The sequence below is a fragment of the Engraulis encrasicolus genome, chromosome 2, assembly GCF_034702125.1.
Source record: "Engraulis encrasicolus isolate BLACKSEA-1 chromosome 2, IST_EnEncr_1.0, whole genome shotgun sequence".
In the NCBI taxonomy this organism is placed as follows: domain Eukaryota; kingdom Metazoa; phylum Chordata; class Actinopteri; order Clupeiformes; family Engraulidae; genus Engraulis; species Engraulis encrasicolus.
Genome location: NC_085858.1, coordinates 39,620,374 through 39,640,031, shown reverse-complemented (window position 1 = coordinate 39,640,031; position 19,658 = coordinate 39,620,374). Strand labels below are relative to the sequence as shown.

General features: G+C 39.9%; 1 protein-coding gene across 1 annotated transcript in view; it reads left to right on the top strand.

Annotated features, from left to right (window-relative positions):
* Positions 1–2,020: 2,020 nt before the first annotated feature.
* LOC134438724 (deleted in malignant brain tumors 1 protein) overlaps positions 2,021–19,658 on the top strand; it is a 49,077-nt gene continuing 31,439 nt past the window's right edge. Inside the window, exons 1-10 of the mRNA XM_063188362.1 lie at positions 2,021–2,159; positions 3,487–3,623; positions 4,094–4,123; positions 11,440–11,472; positions 11,624–11,929; positions 12,025–12,096; positions 13,549–13,857; positions 14,681–14,743; positions 18,090–18,395; positions 18,473–18,544. Coding sequence (XP_063044432.1) covers positions 3,596–3,623; positions 4,094–4,123; positions 11,440–11,472; positions 11,624–11,929; positions 12,025–12,096; positions 13,549–13,857; positions 14,681–14,743; positions 18,090–18,395; positions 18,473–18,544 — 1,219 coding nt within the window. The 5' untranslated portion in view covers positions 2,021–2,159; positions 3,487–3,595. The remainder of the gene's footprint in view (positions 2,160–3,486; positions 3,624–4,093; positions 4,124–11,439; positions 11,473–11,623; positions 11,930–12,024; positions 12,097–13,548; positions 13,858–14,680; positions 14,744–18,089; positions 18,396–18,472; positions 18,545–19,658) is intronic.

The window sequence follows — 19,658 nt, the reverse complement described above, 5'->3', positions numbered from 1 at the left end:
ATCCTAGATGTTGCAGCTTAGGCTACTCCAAAGCCTTTCAGTTTCCTGCGCATTGCATTGCATATGCATCAACATTATTATTAAAGATTCTGCCGAATGCAGAATCCGTTCGTGCTGGAAGACGGTTTGATCAGGCACATTTGAATAGCCTGAAGAACGTGGCGGCCTTAACGCCATGGTGTTGCTTGCGCTGTTGTTCTCACGTTATTATTCCCAATTAATAACGCGCTGCGCTGGCTGCTGCTGCTACTGACGGAGATACCCAAATTGTTTTTTGTTTTGTTTTTTTTGCCATGTAACTGTCATCAGTGAGCACAAAAGAGGCTATGGCATTTGCGATATGGGGTACAGCTGTTTTAGAATGCATTTGCGTAACGATGAACTCGGAATGACTATGGATTTAACTGCGCTGCGAATCACTTTCACGTTCCCTCCATGGCGTAAATTAAAAGGTTAGAAAAAATGATGGTGGAACTCCAAGTATTGTAGTATACTGTAGGTTAACCACATCACAGCGCTTGGCCTCATGAAAGTCCCAGTGAAAGACCTTGCATGCACGAGGAAGGAACAGCAGTCTGCGTGCGCACGCTCTCACACACCCACTTCCGAGAGCTCGAGAAGGGCTGGGGAAAACAGCCCAGACAGAGCTCTTGCGCATCTAGAACTACTAATAACAGCAGACCTTAAGATGATTTCAAGGCTGACATTTATAACGAGTAACGACCGTTACGGCAGCGCAGTAACTGTAATTAAATTACTGAAATTTGAAGAGTAATGCGTTACGTTCCTACGTTAGTGCCAAAAGTAATTAAATTACGTAACGACGTTACTTAGTAACGCGTTACCCCCAACACTGGGCACGGAGCCGTCTTCCACGCCTCTACCGCCTGACTACTGCCGTGTTGGTGTGGAAGGACAGATCTGTTTCCATGTATTTTCAACGCCGCCGGTAAAAATCGCTTCCATCCCACCCCGCTTCCCCCGTTCTGGTGTGGAAACGCCCTTAAAGTGTTCAAGTAGGCCTATTAAGAGTTCTAATAGTTCATAATGTGGATGGCCTGAGGAAAAACACACTATCTTAAGAAGTGCGGGACTGTCTCTTTGTGTCTCTATTTTGTCTAAAATAAACAAGGCATGCAAAATGTCTGTATTTTTCTTAACACTTAAAAAATCATATTGAAAACATTATAAAGCATACAAAGAATTTAGTTTTATCATACACATTATCTGGACATACCATGCACAATTGTATTGTAAATTTTGTTTGCATAATATCCAGAGTAAATCATACATGGCACATATACAATATGAGTAAGTTTGGGCACCCTTTATGAAAATCATTAGGCCTACATTGGCACATATAGGCTTACAGTATGAGTAAGTTTGGGCACCCTTTATGAAAATCATTACATTGGTTCATCTGTGCTGAGCTTTTGAAGCCACAACTTCATTCCAACATACAGTATAGGCCTATGTTAAAGATGCACTGGAGGATGGTGGCCAGAGTAGGTATTGCAACTTTGAAAGAAACTGCGCTGCCTATTGCCAAATTTGATGTTTTCATGAATATTTACTAAATAATTAACTAATAAACTAGTATGACCAAAGTACAGTAGGTTTTGCAGCTTAAGATGTCTATTTTTTGAAATTCTAAAAGGTGTACCATGGAGAGGTTCCCCTTTTTCATGCATGAAAAATGCATTTTCTCTGGTCATAATGGATACTTACGTATAATTTGATGGTGGGGGTATTTGTTAAAAAGGTAACATTTGTGAATGGGCAGCATTGATTCTGGAAAAGTTCTACTAAAAATATTACACAGTGCAGCGTTATACCATAGGGGAAAAGAAACATATCCGTTGTGTAATCATTTTAATAGGTGTGACAAACAATTAAGTAGATCTCACCTACATTTTCTAACCAGAATGCTTTGAAATGGCAAAGTGAGCATGTGTGCTGCACAGCAAAAGCAGCGATGTGCCACCACAAACGCAGCCATTGCCTCACTAATATTCTCCAATACTTCTGCCCTATTGCCCTACTACAGGCACGAGAATGTGTGACGTCATAGGCAAATGATCAATAGTCCAGGCCAGCCCCCATTACATTTCCACCAAAAAAGAAAACTGATATCAGCCCGAAGCAACACCACTGAAAAAGTAAGTGCCTGAACAGAACAGGTATTATTTAGCAACGCAAACCAATTCAAAAGATAACTATTGTGCAATTTTTCTACTGCTGGTGTTAACTGTAGCCAGGATAAGGCCCTGACAGACAAGGGATAACACAGTGTAATTCTTATTAAAAAAGGCAAACCCTCTCCCACTTTACTATGCAAACTAATTGTATAGTGTTCTGCTGAATTGATTTGATTCTTTAATGTCCACAGGTGTGGAAACTTGTCTTCAGTTTCACCATTGTAAAAGACATACAGTTACACATTACACATTCAAAGACATTACACATTTAAAACAGACACCCCATTCTACGCAAGAATAATCCGGGAAACCACTCCAGTAAATGGATGAATAAATAAGTGAGATCTAACAATGTAAGAAAAGAAAATAAGATATTACAAGGAATAGCAAGTAAATAAATAGGTAACCATACCACTCCAATAAAATGTTTACATAAAATTGCCTTCTAGTCATAATGACTCATCTAAGATATAAATCCCTCTTGTTAATTATGTTAACTGCATTTGGGACGAATGATTTCTTGTATAAGTTTCTATTGGCATTAGGTACTCTAAAGCGCCTCCCAGAGGGCAAGGGCTCAAATTCGCAGTGCAGGGGGTGGGAAGGATCACTAATTAATTCCCAGTACTTTCCTTGTCATATTCTCTTGGAAGGCCTACATAGAGTATAGGCTCCTCTGTGGTTTCCCTATGATTTTTGTGGCCATCTTAATTACTCTGTTTACTTAAGTCCTCCCCTGAATGTTTAAATTGCCATACCACACAATCATATTGAAAGACAAAGCACTTGTCAGAATTAGCAGAATATCTTGGCTTGCTAAGGATTCAATTGAAACAATTGTAGCCTCTACCCGACACAAGCACAAGGCAGCTGCAAACCAACAGAATTGTAAATCAGAAATCCAGATCAGAATAGGTTACAACATGGTGTTGAATCTCATTATTTTTTGGTAGCTGATGCAAGTTAATTCCACATTCAGATTTCAATATTTCAGGAGGCGGGGTGTGCAGTGTTTGTAGCTGCGTGTAGTTTTTTTGCCCTTGAACGGGACAGTTCCAAATCTTTTTTCTCCCAAAGCCCTTCCACTTGCCCTTCTGGGTCAACTCAGGTTTTAATAGACAACTTTTCATTTTACACTGATATTCCCTTGAGTTAAGTTCCACCTCTGTTCTGCATTGTCAGCACACAAAAAAACTTAAGGCATTTCTCCCAGAACAGGAAAAGGGAAGATGGGCTGTGATTAACACAATTATTGCAACTAAAGCAAGTTTCATTTCATGTCTTTCAGGCAGCAGCCACACAGCAGTGTACTCCACATTCCTTTGAGGAACAAGAAGAAATCAGTTACCACGCAAGCATGTTTACTTTACTTTCGGCATAAAGACAAGAGCAGAAAGATGTTCAGTCCTCAATGTCAACAAACTGGTATGTTTGGGATTTTTTTAATCATGTTATTGTTCTGAAATGTATTTAACTACAGTTCAGTGTAATGCATTACCTCATTGTGAAAATCCTCTTGAATATCAACAAGACCCACTGTCAATTAGAAATGAACAGGTATGCAAACATTTTAAATGATAATCAACATGTAGCCTAAATGTACATATAAGAAACTAACAAAAACACAGTCTACAACAGGAGGGAAACTGCAGTTTTTCTGTGCCTAAACCACTGCATGATATAGCCCATGCAGTGCAGTGCAGTGCAGTAGAGCACAGTATGTGTGTAGCATGCAGTGTTTTGCATCCAAAATATTGCATTCACTGCAGTAATGGTGGAGAAAGCATTTCAGTTTTGATACTACATATCTTCAAAAAGTCAATAAAGATTACACTAATAGTAGGCCTACCTGACAGTGACGACCTTTTTTTTGTTTTGTTTTTTTACCCCAACAGCATATTTGCTTTGGATTTCATATCTAACAGGTAAGAAAGAACACAGTCAACAAGTTGTTCAAGCACTGCAAACTGATTATGGCTATAATGTTTGTGTAGCTACTTTATAATTTTCTGCATAAATTAGCAGTAGTTTCAAATGGGCCATTCAAGGTTTAAGTCATTATAATGTTCACATGTTGGGCACAATTACACAAATGTATTAGTATTTATTTATGTATGTATGTATGTATTTGAAGCCCCCTAACTCCATTTCTGAAGACCTGCACTTCTATATTTTTAGAGAACCCTGTTGTTAGTTTGGTTTACATTCAGGTACTTGATAATACATATAAATAGTTATATTACATAAATAAAATGAAAAAATATGCAATTTTGATAGCTTTGCATTAGATAAAAATGAATTAAGATTATTTTCTGAAAAGGCACTTAGGGGGTTTTGCATCTGAACTCATTTATTTATTTATTTTATTAGAGACTTGTATTGTGTTGCGCAAATCAATCATTTGTTGTGAATGTATTCACAAATTTGGAGCCAATTAGTGTAAGACTTAGTATATTGTCCACTAATAAATGTCTACATAATATCTTTATTGATGACATATCATTTTTTTTAAACGTACGCATACATTTCTTCCTCTGTGTCCTGGGGGAAGTGAAACATGTCTCGTGACTTACACAACGGACAAAATAATGTTGCAACTTCACTTCATTCACCTTTTGCAACGATTCAATTGTGCAAATCGCTCCAACAGTCAGGCTGTGGATTGTGGGTATTCTCAGTCTCAGTCTTGATATGGAAGGACAGAAGAGAGCTTGGCTGATGACCTTGGTATTGTTTGTTAGTTTATACTGAATAAAGTGTGAAAGTGTGTGTATTTGTTAGTTGCTGTTTTTTGTGCATTTTGAAGTCTGTAACTGCATTTGCACTCTGTGGGCTGTGGGTTGGTTTTAGCCATAACCCGTAGTCCTTCAATTCACAAAACATGAGTACATCTCAGATTAAATTTTGGTATTTTGGTACTTTATTTGTATCCCCATTAGCTGATGTAACCCATCAGCTACTCTTCCTGGGGTCCACACAGAACATACAACAGACAAGGAAAAGACACAGGAAAAGAAATAAACATACAATACAACAGATATGAGTAAAGACTGGAGAAGAATAAATTCTTTCCCAGCGTTCCCATATTAGAGCATACAAGGACTCAACATACAAACCGTAAACATTAATAGTGAGCAGCAAAGCTGCTCAGCTTCAGCTTTGCAAACTGTGACTTCTGGATTGTGAAAAGCCGGCAGGAAACAGCCTAAATATAACATGTGGGTTGCACAAGTCTGTGGACATGTGTTGTGCAGAGAAAAAAAATGAATAAGTACAACTTTCCAAAGTGATCTAAATACAAATACATGGCTTAAAAAGTTCAACAATCGATGGACAAGGCTGGAATACTATTCCGCCTGTGACCTGCAGAGGCTAAAGCACGGGTCTTAACCCCTTAAGAAGCAGCTATATAAATGTATTGCTACCAGTATGGTAATGACCGAGTCATGGTGCATTACTAAAGGGCCTGTGTTGTGTCATAGTATTGTAGTGCTATGGTAGTTACATTTCAATGTCTATTACAGCGTGCCACTGGAGGTACAGCGCGCATTAAGGGGCTACAGAAGGGGCTATTAGAGTTGTGTCCCATTTTGGCCCTGGTTAGCTGCTAGTTGTAGCTTTAAACACATGGACTGATGGTGAAAATAGGGTAGATGCAAGTGTTGCTGAGTGGAGTAGTTGTAGTGACTACGCCACCTAGTGCAGAGAAGTCTGCCTCAAGGAACAAATGAATCTAAACATTACATTAGCACAAGCTTGTGATACACAAGGCAGAGAGAGGATCACAAAAATAGAATACATTCAAGTGATGTACAAAGGTAATAAATATGGTAAATAATATCACGTGCAAGGTAGCAAATTGGCACATGTAGTGGGTGGAACACTTGGGGAAAGAAAGAACAGGGACGAGTGAGAGAGGGAGAGCACAAGGGAACGTTGAACCCTGTCAAACAGCCTGGAGCATTACTGAGATCACTGACAGTTTATCTTAATTGTGTGCGCACACAGATACTTCTCTCTACCACCAGGCTGCAGACACACTACATCCATGATATGGTGTTCCACCTAGGGCTGGGCAATATGACGATATATATCGTTATCGTGATATAAAAGTGTATATCGTGACCTTTCTCCTATATTGTTTATATCGTGATAGTATTTTTTATCAATTTTATAGGCTACAATTGAATGTCATTTAATTACATTTCATGTTGTCACAATACACACTATAAGTTCATGTAACTGTAAAAATAAGAATGAAAAGATACATTTTAAAGAAAGGTTGTTTGGCGACATGAAAAAATAAAGAGCAAATAAAGAGAATAACTGAAAACGTATGTAATTGTGCTTTATCGTGATATATCTCATTATCGTGATATAATGTAATCCATATCGTGATATAGTTTTTTTTTCCATACCGCCCAGCCCTAGTTCCACCACACTTAAAGGGGACTACAAGTTGAAGCCACATTCACGACCACACTCCCCCACATGCTCTCACAATCACTGCACATTCCAAACTGCTGCAGAGAGCTGGCAGCAACAATAATTCCCACAACTACCCCCTAATAAACACACAAAATGAAAAAAGTAAATTGAACAAAATCACAGAAATTTAAAAGAAACATTAATACATAAAAGCAACCAAACATATATGTACATCCCTGAGACATATGATATGAGCAAATAGGTTCTACTACTGCTAGGGAGGTTAAAGCAAGCAGCATGCAGACAAACAAAAAAATAAGCATGCAGAAGCAGAGCAAAAAAACAGGACAAAATAACAAAAGGCATGGAGAAGCACAGCAAATGAAAATGAAATAAAAAAGGCACATCACAGCTGAGTATTAGTGGGCGGAGCTACAGAAACTGCTCACCCTCGGACAGAAACTGAAAATAAACAAACAAACAGACATGGGGTCCGTTTCTCAATTCTTGTCGTTGCTAACCGTCTTAAGACCGTCTTACCATTCGCTTGGATTTAGTGGTGAGCGTCGCTGTCGAGAGACTTGAATCACTCTTACGAAGGACGTTGCTACTGTCGTTAGCAAAGACGCTTTCAAGATACGGACCCATGGCCTACGAGCTCCGTGCAAACACACAGACATGGCCAACGAGCTCTGTGCAGACAAACAGACATGGCCTACGAGCTGAGTGCAAACACACAGACATGGCCTACGAGCTCCGTGCAAACACACAGACATGGCCTACGAGCTCCGTGCAGACAAGGTGAGGAGTACACACGGCCAGCAAGCACACACCTTCTATAAGCACGTCAAAGCACGACCAAGCAACAAAACAAAACAGGTGCAAAACAAAAGAAAAGCCAAACACAAACAGAATCTTCGTGGGTGAAACAGCCGAAGTGAACGCTGGTGATGCCAACCTAAAACGCACTAGGCTTTTTAAAAACACAACTTGGTCATTGTTTATCCTCATTACGTTTGTGCCCCTCTAAAAAAAGAAAAAAAGTGGTGTGAAAACCATTCCAAATGCATACAGAACCATTCCTTGCATGGAAGAAAGGAAAAGGAAGGAAAGCTGTTCAGGAGAAGCAACACAAGTTAATATCTCTGTGGCAAAGCTGACAGGTAGAGCTGGTGTACATAGGCCTACCTTCCTGTGGGTGGTGATGCTTACGATATTGCTCCTAGCGCCATGAAAGAAGAGAAATCTCTTTATAACCTGTGCAAATTGTCATACAGTCATAGTGTGATTCGAGAACAGTGTCAAGGCATTGGTAGAGGATTTTCAACAAAAAAGTAGCCCTCGGGTAACCCTTGGCATAGCCCTCAGACCCAGAAAGGGGGGGACCCCTGATCTAAAGAAATTGCCATATTGCAAACAAAAGATTACAAGCTCCAGCTCAAATAGTATCTATACAGTATAATAACTTTATTACATATACATATATAACAACTTTATTTATTAACCTTATTAGGTAACACTTTATAATAAGTACCCCTTTTTAAGCACAAGTTAAGCCTTAGTTAAGCCTTATTTTAACATTAGTTAACCCTTAGTGAATCACGAGTTAGTCATTATGTAAGTATTATTTCTCATTTCTTAATCATTAACTACTACCGTTAGTAAATGGTTTGTGTGTGCTGATGTAACTGTTCGCTAAGCAAAGTTAAGCCTTAGTCAAGCCTTATTTTAACATTAGTTAACCCATAGTGAATCAAGAGTTAGTCATTATGTATTTCTTGGTAATTAATACATACTGATAATTAATTATTCGTTTATGGTGATTGAACTTTCTGCTAAGCATTAGTAAACCATCATTAAAATGTCAGATAACCCTCCTTTATTTATGAAAAAAACATGATCTCTTTGTTGTCTCCTACCACCTAACCATTAACAAGTACTATTGTGCATGTATGGTAATGGTTTGTAAACTCTTGCTTTAGCATCAGTGAAATCTTAATTAACCCTTTTGTAATGGTTAGTGTGTGATGACTGGTAACATGGCAAACAGTAAGTTGAGGCTCATGTGACTGCCCCTCATGGATGTTTCTGGACATTAACAAATGACTTGTTAAACATTGCTTATGCATTATCAAGGATATATAACCCATAACTTAAGTATATCTGGGGAACTGTTCTAAAGTGAAAACCTGTTAAGGCTTTACAACACATTAACAAATGACTTGTTAAGCATTGCTTATGGATTATCAAGGAGTTACAACTCATTGCTTGAGGCGGTGGTAGCTCAGATGGGGGCTCGAACAGGGCTCGAACCTTCAATTCCTTGATAATGCACAAGTAATGCTTAACAAGGCATTTGTTAATGTGTTGTGAAGCCTAAACAGGTTTTCACTTTAGAACAGTTCTCCAGATATACTTAAGTAATGGGTTATAACCCCTTGATAATGATTAAGCAATGCTTAACAATTCATTTGTTAATGTGTTGGACATCCTTAACAGGTTTTCACTTTAGAACAGTTCCCCAGATACAGTATACTTAAGTAATAGTAAATGGACTATGTGTATGTGTATGCCTCACATTCACACAGCGGTGACCCTGGCTGCCACGCAGGGTACCACCCTGCCACCAGGAGAAACTTGGGGTTAAGTATCTTGCTGAAGGATACAACGACGGGGACAGGCCGAGCAGGGCTTGAACCTGCAATCTTTGGGTTGCTGAACGGCTCCTCTACCACCTGAGCTTCCGCCACCTTAAGCAATGAGTTGTAACTCCTTGATAATCCATAAGCAATGCTTAACAAGTCATTTGTTAATGTGTTGTAAAGCCTTAACAGGTTTTCACTTTAGAACAGTTCCCCAGATATACTTAAGTAATGGGTTATAAATCCTTGATAATGCTTAACAAGTCATTTGTTAATGTGTTGTAAAGCCTTAACAGGTTTTCACTTTAGAACAGTTACCCAGATATGCCTAAGTAATGGTAAATGGACTATGTGTATGTGCATGCTTCACATTCACCCTCAAATTCACACAGCGGTGACCCAGGCTGCCACGCAGGGCACCACCCTGCCACCAGGAGAAACTTGGGGTTAAGTATCTTGCTCAAGGAAACAACGATGGGGGCAGGCCGAGCGGGGCTCGAACCTGAAATCTTTGGCTTGCTGAACAGCTCCTCTACCATCTTAGCTACCGCCTCAAGCAATGAATTGTAATTCTTTGATAATCGATAAGCAATGCTTAACAAGTCATTTGTTAATGTGTTGTAAAGTGTTGTAAACCTTGACAGGTTTTCACTTTAGAACAGTTCCCCAGATATACTTAAGTTATGGGTTATAAATCCTTGATAATGCATAAGCAATGCTTAACAAGCCATTGGTTGAAGTCCAGAAACATCCATGAGGGGCAGTCACATGAGCCTCAACTTACTGTTTGCCATGTTATCACACACTAACCATTACAAAAGGGTTAATTAAGATTTCACTGATGCTAAAGCAAGAGTTTACAAACCATTAACACACATGCCTAATAGTACTTGTTAATGGTTTGGTGGTAGGAGACAACACAGAGATAATGTTTTTTTTTGTATAAATAAAGGAGGATTATCTGACATTTTAATGATGGTTTACTAATGCTTAGCAGAAAGTTCAATCACCATAAACAAATCATGAATTAACAGTATGTAATAATTACCAAGAAATACATAATGACTACCTTGTGATTAACTAAGGGTTAACTAATGTTGAAATAAGGCTTGACTAAGGCTTAACTTTGCTTAGCGAACAGTTACATCAGGACACACAAACCATTTACTAACGGTAGTAGTTAATAATTAAGAAATGAGAAATAATACTTACAAAATGACTAATTTGTGATTCACGAAGGGTTAACTAATGTTAAAATAAGGCTTAACTAAGGCTTAACTTGTGCTTAAAAATGGGTACTTATTATAAAGTGTTACCCATGTATTCTTATAGGTTACGGCTGTGAGAATAGCTACATGCATCTGAATTTAATTTTTATTGATTATTCACAATAATTTGTTTTATGCATGCTGTGTGATTTGACCCTTACATGCACAAACGAGTGCACATATTGTAAGATTTACGGTATGAGAGCACTACACACGATACTGGAAATATCATGTAAGCTGAGGTCATAAAACAATAATATTTTCATAATATTCATGAATATTTTCTACCATTGTTTGACTCTACGTTGACCCCAACATGGACATTCAGAAGATCGCCCCTCACGGTTGAGTCAATATTGCACCGTGCATACACTCACCTTGTACTCAGGTGTGCTACTGCACATAAAATGTGCATGGCAACCCATTCATGTTCAAAATGTCCATGCGTATGCTGATCAAATCCCGCCCAAAAGGTTCACAAAAAACGTCAAAATGCGCTAAATTACGCCCAATTTCAACAAATTGCATTGATTTCTATGGGCATAAAACTGCAGAAAAAAGCGAAATGGACAATTTTTCCCGTGTTTACCCGCAGACTGCCATCCCAAGCAGCTCAATTGGCAACATTGATCCTGCAGCAAGCATACCCTTGGCCTTACAGTGTATTCTAATAAAATAGTTGGCTACGCATTGTTCAATATTCAAGACAACTTCTAGAAATGTGTTGTGCATTGATCCATCAAGCTTTACTCAATACATGGTTTTGATTAGCCCGCAAAAACTAAATTGTGTATTTTGTGTTAACAATTAAGGACATAATCCCATGTGTCTTGAAACATTTATTGCAATACTGTATATCAGCACATGTACAAATGTTTAAAATGATCTCAAAATGTTTTCCAGCACTTCTCTTTCTTTCCGTCCCTCTCAAAGCTGGTGAGTGAAACTGAAACATCTCTTATGAACATTTTTAAGAAGATTGAAACTAATTGATATTTTTTCAATACATAATAACAGTCTCTGAGATGGAAAAAAATGATGTGGAGTTTCTTAATATTCTTATAGTATTTGATTTCCTTTACAACAGATGCTGAAATCAGGTTGGTTCATGGAGACACTAACTGCTCTGGTACAGTTGAGGTCTATCGCAGAGGGAATTGGGGCACTGTGTGTGATGACGACTGGGACATGGAGGATGCTACAGTGGTGTGCAGACAGCTGGGATGTGGACAAGCACTTTGTGCTGTCAAGGAAGCTCACTTTGGCATGGGCAAGGGCATGATTTTGATGGATGATGTAGGCTGCTCAGGTGACGAAAAATCCCTTACAGATTGTCCCTTTAAAGGGTACAGTAATTGTAATCATGGTGAAGACGCCGGTGTGGTGTGCTCAGGTCAGTTAGAGTATTTGGTACTTTGTCTAGTTGAATCATACTTCAAAGATGAGCAGTGAAATTATTAATTGAACTATTGTAATTCATCTCTGCAGGTTCAAGCCAGTCTCTCAATATATCTAATATAGACCCTTCCATTCAAAACTACTGCAAAAACAGGCCTATTGGTAAGTACTAGGAGATGTGTGAAGTCAAGAGAAGCTGTGGTGCAAATCCATGCATGTGTTCAAAAAGATACGGCAGTGGTTCTTAATCTTTTTTTCTTAACGCACCCCCTTACGTGCCCAAGACAAGCCGCGTACCCGCAACTCAAACATGTACACATGTATAAACACTAAAAAAAATATTTAAGTGATTAATTACAATGAATTAATCAATACCTTAATGACTTTATATTGGTAACAACCCCTAACCCTAACCCTAACCCTGGGCACCGGCACGGAACCTTTCTGGTCGTCCTTAAAACAGTATCAGAGTCGCGCTGATGTACTGTGGTTCAGCACAGAAGATGCTCAATGTCAGAACAGGCTTATGTTTAGGCACTCTTTTCTCAGAACCCATCATCACTCATGTAATCACTGACTAGGGGTGTAAATCACAGCCTCCATGACGATACGATACGGTACAGATTTCTTAAAGCAGGGATCAGATTATTTTCGATACTTAAGAATTCCCCACGATACGATAGGCCTACAATTCGATTCGATTTTTTCCAATTACTGCTATGACAGTACAGAGAGCCTAAAGGTGCCGGTATGCTTACTGCGAGCTGTAAATTACGCGCGTCACCGCTCTTAAAAGTTGCTGCCATTGTCGTTTTCATATCAAGCACACGCGTGGAACTGCGCAGTCCATATTACGATCGCCCCCAGCGAGTTTGAAGATATTGCACCTGACGCACGGATTTGGCTGCCGTGTCCAACACGCGCGAAATTGACATTATATACGCACGTTAACACGTTCATGAACGAATCGTGCACGCTCTTGCGTATCTTGCAGCAAGCATACCGGCACCTTTAAGCAACAGATTAACCCCTTAGCGCAGCACGTATGTTATAACCTGACTGTCACCAAAAGTGTAATGGCTATGTCTTAATCTGTTACTTAAGCCTCTCTGTACCTTCATATCAATGTTGTTATCATGTAGTTGGGCATTTTCAGCAAGTAATGAATAGGGTCGCCGGCGACCCCATCTGCAGTAAGAGGCTACGACATAGCCATTACAATTTTAGTTATAACATAGGCTCTGCGCTAAGGGGTTAAGAATGCCTCACGATACCATGCGATTCGATTAAATCACCGGCCGATACATCGATACATTTCGATTATTATTTCCACCCCTATCAATGACTCTCTAATACCATGTCCCAACTGCAAGTCACCGTGTGGCCATCATGCCACACTGTCAGTTCATGTCTGCTTTGTTGCTTTGTTCAAACACTGTTTACACATAGTCAGACCTCTCCCTGCATTTTCCCCATTTATTCATAGAAAATAATGTAATGGTACAGAGTCTGATGCACACATAGGGTTGCGCCACTTGCAGTTAGGTGCTAGGTAAAACCTTGTGCAGATTCTTCATAAAGAATGTAGGCCTATAATTTGCTTCCCTTTTACAGTGAATGCTCCAATCAGGTTGGTTGATGGGCTGAGTAACTGCTCGGGTAGAGTGGAGGTCTACGTCAGAGGTGAGTGGGGCACTGTGTGTGATGACAGCTGGGGCATGGACGATGCTAGAGTGGTGTGCAGACAGCTGGGATGTGGACATGCGGTTTGTGCGGCAAGGGAGGCCCGCTTTGGCAGCGGCACTGACCAGATCTGGATGGATGACGTCGGCTGTACAGGTGCTGAGGCATCTCTGACAGCGTGCGCCCACAGTGAGCTCAGCAATTGTGATCATGGTGAAGATGCTGGTGTGGTGTGCTCAGGTCAGTGAGAATGACCTTAGAATTTTGGTTTATTCGTGCAGGAAGGATATACAAACACAATTGCACAAACACAGTAATTAAGAAATTAACACTTTCTTAACTTCTTTACTGAGGGTCTAAGCCAGTCTTGAAGGATACATGCAGATACATACAGTAGCCCAGTGGTTACCAAACTGGGGGCTGGGACCCCCAGGGGGTCACAGAGGTACTGAAGGGGGGTCACGGACATAAGGGAGTTGTATTCATTTGTACCGTTAATAGATGTATTTGCTGTCCTGTGGATTTTTAGCAATGTTAGCAGACAATCTATTATTGGAAAATCTAGCAACACTAAAGGGACACTGTGCGGAATTTTTTGTTGATTATTTCCAGAATCCATGCTACCCATTCACTAATGTTACCTTTTCATGAATATTTACCACCACCATCAAATTCAAAGTGTTCATTATGACTGGAAAAAATGCACTTTTCATACATGAAAAGGGGGATCTTCTCCATGGTACACCATTTTGAATTTCCAAAAAAGCCATTTTTAGCTGTAAAACTGACTGTACTTGGGTCATACTAGAAAATATAAGTTTATTACTTAGTAAACTTTCATGAAAAGATCAAATTTGGCAATAGGCAACCCAGTTTCAATGAGCAGCATAGTTGCAGGACCTTTTTTGACCATTTCCTGCACAGTGTCCCTTTAATGGGTAAGACTATGGTGGGTGGGTGGTCCAAAAGGGGGTCCCTGCTGAAAAAGTTTGGAAACCACTGCAGTAGCCTATACATACATGAATCATGTGTGATAAAGGTATTAATTTTAACTATTTTACAGGTCCAAGTCAGTCTGATATAGACTCTCCTCGTTACAGTAACAGCTCATGCAGCAAGTTTTTTGGTAAGTACTGTAAAGTAGATGAAGAATTTCTCCAAGAGCACATCTATGGATAAATGAGATACATACGCCATGATATAATAGATGACTGTTGTGTGACTGTTGACTTGTTCAGATTCATTTGTATTCATAGTTCTGGTAACACTTCCAAATAAGGGGCCATATTTAACAGTAAAGTAGCTATAACCTAATACTTAAGAAAGGGTTAATAATCATTACTCAACACCATATTAGACACATATTAATTGTTATTAATGCATATGTTGAGCATTAGTAAGCAGTTACTTAACTATTAGATAACAATAGCATATTATTATTTAACTAATAGATAAGTAAGGGCACAGTTAATAGTTAAGTAGCTATCAGGTCATACTTAACTAAGGAGCAAAACTAATACTTACTTAATGCAAAAGTATGGCATAACTAAAGCATAAATAATACATAAATATTGGGAGTTGGGACCCTTATAATAGAGTTGGCTGAGGATAACTAATGGTTAATTAAAGATGGCCTCTCAACGTCATTTGATTAATATTGCTGTGTTCCCCATTGTTATTGAATGTGTTACGCGTTGGTCCTGTTTTAAAAGACGTTCTGGTTGCTTTGTTTCAAGCCGTTTTTGAAAGCCAGCAAGGTGGCTTGTGGAGAAACGAGAGGGTGTTCCGTGTTTCTCGTGGAAATGCGTCTCTGATTGGCTAACTCTTCCAGCTCTCGTAGAAATGCGTCTCTGACTGGCTCAGTCCTCCTGTTCTTTGAGCGAATGTAAAGGGAAACAGAGTCGCCACTTCCCCGGGTGGTACTGCACTATAGGGGCGCCAACGGAGGCGTGCATGCTCCATTCAGGGCTGTGCTCTTTCGACAGCGACCCCTAGGCGAGCTGCAGGCACGGAGCAACCACAGTGGACTTGCTCTATGGATGAGGCTTTGTGCTGTGTGTGTACCTGAGAGTAGCAACCAGCTGATAGCTAAGCTAAGCTAGATTTCGGGCCACCAGACGTTGCTTGTATTGAAAACAAGCAGAAAAAAATTACTCGACATGTTTTTAGAAAAATGGGTCGACATAAACCTTTGTGGCCAACGCCTTCTTTCGACGTGACGAAACACAGAAAGGCTTTCGTGATTCGCTCGTTTCTCTGCATTATTGATGTAAATTGGGAAACACCGGGAAACACAGCCAGGCGAGGTGACGCACCGCTATGAGAGCCTTGCAAGTGAGTTTAACTTGGGCTGACCGTCCGATCTTCAAAAGGAGTGAGTAAATTTGTGTTTAATCGGAAGTTGGCCTTTAATGGATAGATATTGCTGTTTGGGACCCTTATATTAGAGTTGGCTGCGGATAACTAATGGTTAAGTAATCCATAGATATTGGTGTTTGGGACCCTTATAATAGAGTTGGCTGCGCATACCTAATAGTTAAGTAATTAGTCTACTGTGACGTCTAGCATTCACTCGTTCAAATCACTGTGTTAATGGCAACAGGAGCCATTATATGGCAAGGATTGGACGTACACTTCTCAATGATGGTGGGGTGATGAGATGTAATTTGTTCATATACCACTTATTAGTTTTAATGGTAAAAACCCTACAATAAATGCAGAACATTATGAAAAGTAATAGTTTTGAAGCGAAACTAAACCATTCCTTTGTGATAATTAAGTTAATGTCTGAACATATTAGCTCCAAGAAGTGCAGTGCATGATGGGTACTCAATCTACAGACAATATTTCGGTATTATTTATTCATTAGTTATGCCTTAATTTTGTATTAAGTAAGTGTTCATTTTGGTCCTTAGTTAAATATGACCTAATAGCTACTTAACTATTACTGTACCCTTACTTATCTATTAGTTAAATAATTTTTATGCTATGAACTATTACACAAGGTAATAGTTATCTAATAGTTAAGTAACTGCTTGCTAATGTTTTACATATGCATTAATAACAGTTAATATGTGTCTAATGTGGCGTTAAGTAATGATTATTAACCCTTACTAAAGTATTAGGTTATAGGTACTTTGCTGTTAATTATGGCCCCTTATTTGGAGGTGTTACCATAGTTCTTAAAATGTTATCTGCCGTATGTGTGAAAAAAAATAGAGATGCACAGTATCCAAGATCCGGTTCCGGATAATAAGGTTTTTCACAGGATCCGGATCCAGCAGGATCTTAAGCAGTGGATCCAGTATCCAGCAGTTACCTAAAAATCAGGATCTGGTGCATCTCTAGCTTAGGTTTTTCAGTCCGTTTTTCACAACCCCAATTGCTGCATGGAGTGAAAGAACTTTGGAAGCAGCCAGTGCATGCAGTGTAGCAGTAAGCTAATGAGTCTAAAAAATAGGTTGAGCCAACGTAATAAAAAGGGCCCACGTGTGCGAGTAGGTGTTGTGTTTCAACCCTTTCGTAGGATCCGGTATCCGGTTCCGGATCCGGCAGGATCTTAAGCAGTGGATCCGGTATCCGGCAGGATCCTAAAAATCAGGATCCGGTGCATCTCTAAAAAAAATACTAAAGGATTCTGTCCATAATTCCTATGACAGTGCACAGCATTTTGCCATAAAGTCAGTCTGAAGTGGCAACCTTCCAGTCAAAGTAATGAAGCCAGTTTTTTTCTGTTATGGATGGGGCTGGCAACAGAAGTAGACTTTATGGCGCCAAAACTTTGGATATCCCATAGACTCTAATGTCAACTAGACCATTTTCACACTTCAAATAAAGCTTGGTTCAAAGATCAATTTTTCATGTTTCAATTGATCTGATATCCACGACCACCATATTCTGAGGTTTAAACACTTTTCACGGGAAAAGAATATACAACATGGTTTTCTTACTGCTAATTTTGAACTGGGCATGAGCAGCACTGCACGACAATATGTTCTGCTTAGCGGTCTCTAGGATCAAGTGGAGCGGACTCTGTAGCAACCCCATGTGAGTAGCGACCTGATGTGAGTTGCACGTCAGATATTCCGAAGGCATACCAATTAGCTTTGAGCAGTCGAGATTGATACGGCGAGATGATTGGATAAATGACAGCACAGCTCAGCAAGCAATTGGCTCTTGTCTAGAATAGTATTTGTCACCGTGGGCATTGGGGAGCCCTAGGGGTGGAGACGTTGAAAAGGATACAGCTGAGAGGGGTTGGTGCTTTGTTGTCATTGGGGGGCATTAGTCTATTTAATTTTCAAATACTACGGGGGGGCGTTGGCAGGCTTATGATGAGGTCAAGGGGGTGTTGGGAGATTTATGACAATATCCAGGGGGCGTTTGTTCAAAAAAGGTTGAGAACCCCTGGTCTAAAATAACCAAATAGCAAAGACCCTAAAATCAATTTCCCCCCTTTTCCTTCACAACAGGTGCTCAAGTTAGGTTGGTTCAAGGGAGCACCAACTGCTCTGGTAGAGTGGAGGTGTACCACAATCGCAAGTGGGGCACGGTGTGTGATGACGACTGGGACATGCAGGATGCTAAAGTGGTGTGCAGACAACTGGGATGCGGAGAGGCTTTGTGCGCTGTTAAGGAAGCCCACTTTGGCCCAGGCAGTGGAGAGATTTGGATGGATGATGTAGTCTGCTCAGGTGCTGAAGCACTCCTAACAGATTGCACCTTTTCTCAGTCAAGCAATTGCAATCATGGTGAAGATGCCGGTGTGGTGTGCTCAGGTCAGTAAGTGTATACTTCATACTTTCTATAATGATGATATGCAAAACGTTAGTTGACTAAACTCTCTTTTCTGCAGGTTCAGGTCAGTCTGATAATACCTCTTCTAGTCACCATAGCAACTATACATGTGCCAAGGAACCTAACTCTGGTAAGTATTCTAAAGGTATGCATGATACACATCTTCTTGAGCAATGTTTCTGGGTAACAATAAGATAAGATGTCCATTCATCGAGGCACCCGGTTATGTGTAAACAGGATCAGAGGCGCATCTTGTCACCAGGCTAGGCAGGCAACCGCTTGGGGCCCCTAAGCCCCTATATAGCAAACTGGAACGGGCACTCTGTAGAGCGCAAACCTTCGCCTACGCCACTTATTTTTTTCTGGCCATCTTCAGAGTGTGGGGCATTACATTCTCCAAATTTTGGTGTTAGTGTCATTTAAATCAGACCGGAATGTCGTAATATTACATTTTTGGCCCAGTCTTGACCTCTTATTCAATTCAGCATGCACACGTTGGTCTGGCATATAGTGCTTGGCAAAGAAAAACGTTTTTGACCTTTTCTTGACCTTGACCTTTGACCCAATCACTCCCAAAAAGTAATCGATTGTTCCTTGGGTCATGACCAATCATCCTCCTAAATTTCATAAAAATCGGCTCAATTTACGTTTTTGACCTTTTCGTGTCCTTGACCTTTGACCCAATCACTCCCAAAAACTAATCGATTGTTCCTTGGGTCATGACCAAGCATCCCACTAAATTTCATAAAAATCGGCTCATTTCTTTTTGAGTTATATGAACTACAAACATATTAACAAATAAATAAATACACAGCGGTCAAAACATAACCTTCGCCGACTTTGTCTCGGCGAAGGTAATAAGTAACAGCTCACACTTTACTACGGTAGTGGCAATTTTGTTTCAAATGTTCATTCTTTTTAATTTTCGCTTGGGGCCCCACATTACCCTAGAATCGCCTCTGAACAGGGCGTGAGGATGATTTTTTTTTCTGTGGCAGGCCTGCTCTTTCTCTTCCCCATGCAAAACACATCACTCTTTTTTCCCCAGTGTCCTCTCTCGTTAGTTATCCATAATCGCCAGTTCCACTATAGGGTAGGCTACTTAAACCCATTGAAATAGTTTAATTCTTCCGAAGACCAATCCATTTATGTACCTACAGCTGTGAGTGTGTGTCTAACATGTAGACGTAGACACGGTAGTGCAGTAAGAGTTTTATGTGGCTTTGTGTAATGTGTTTTGTCTA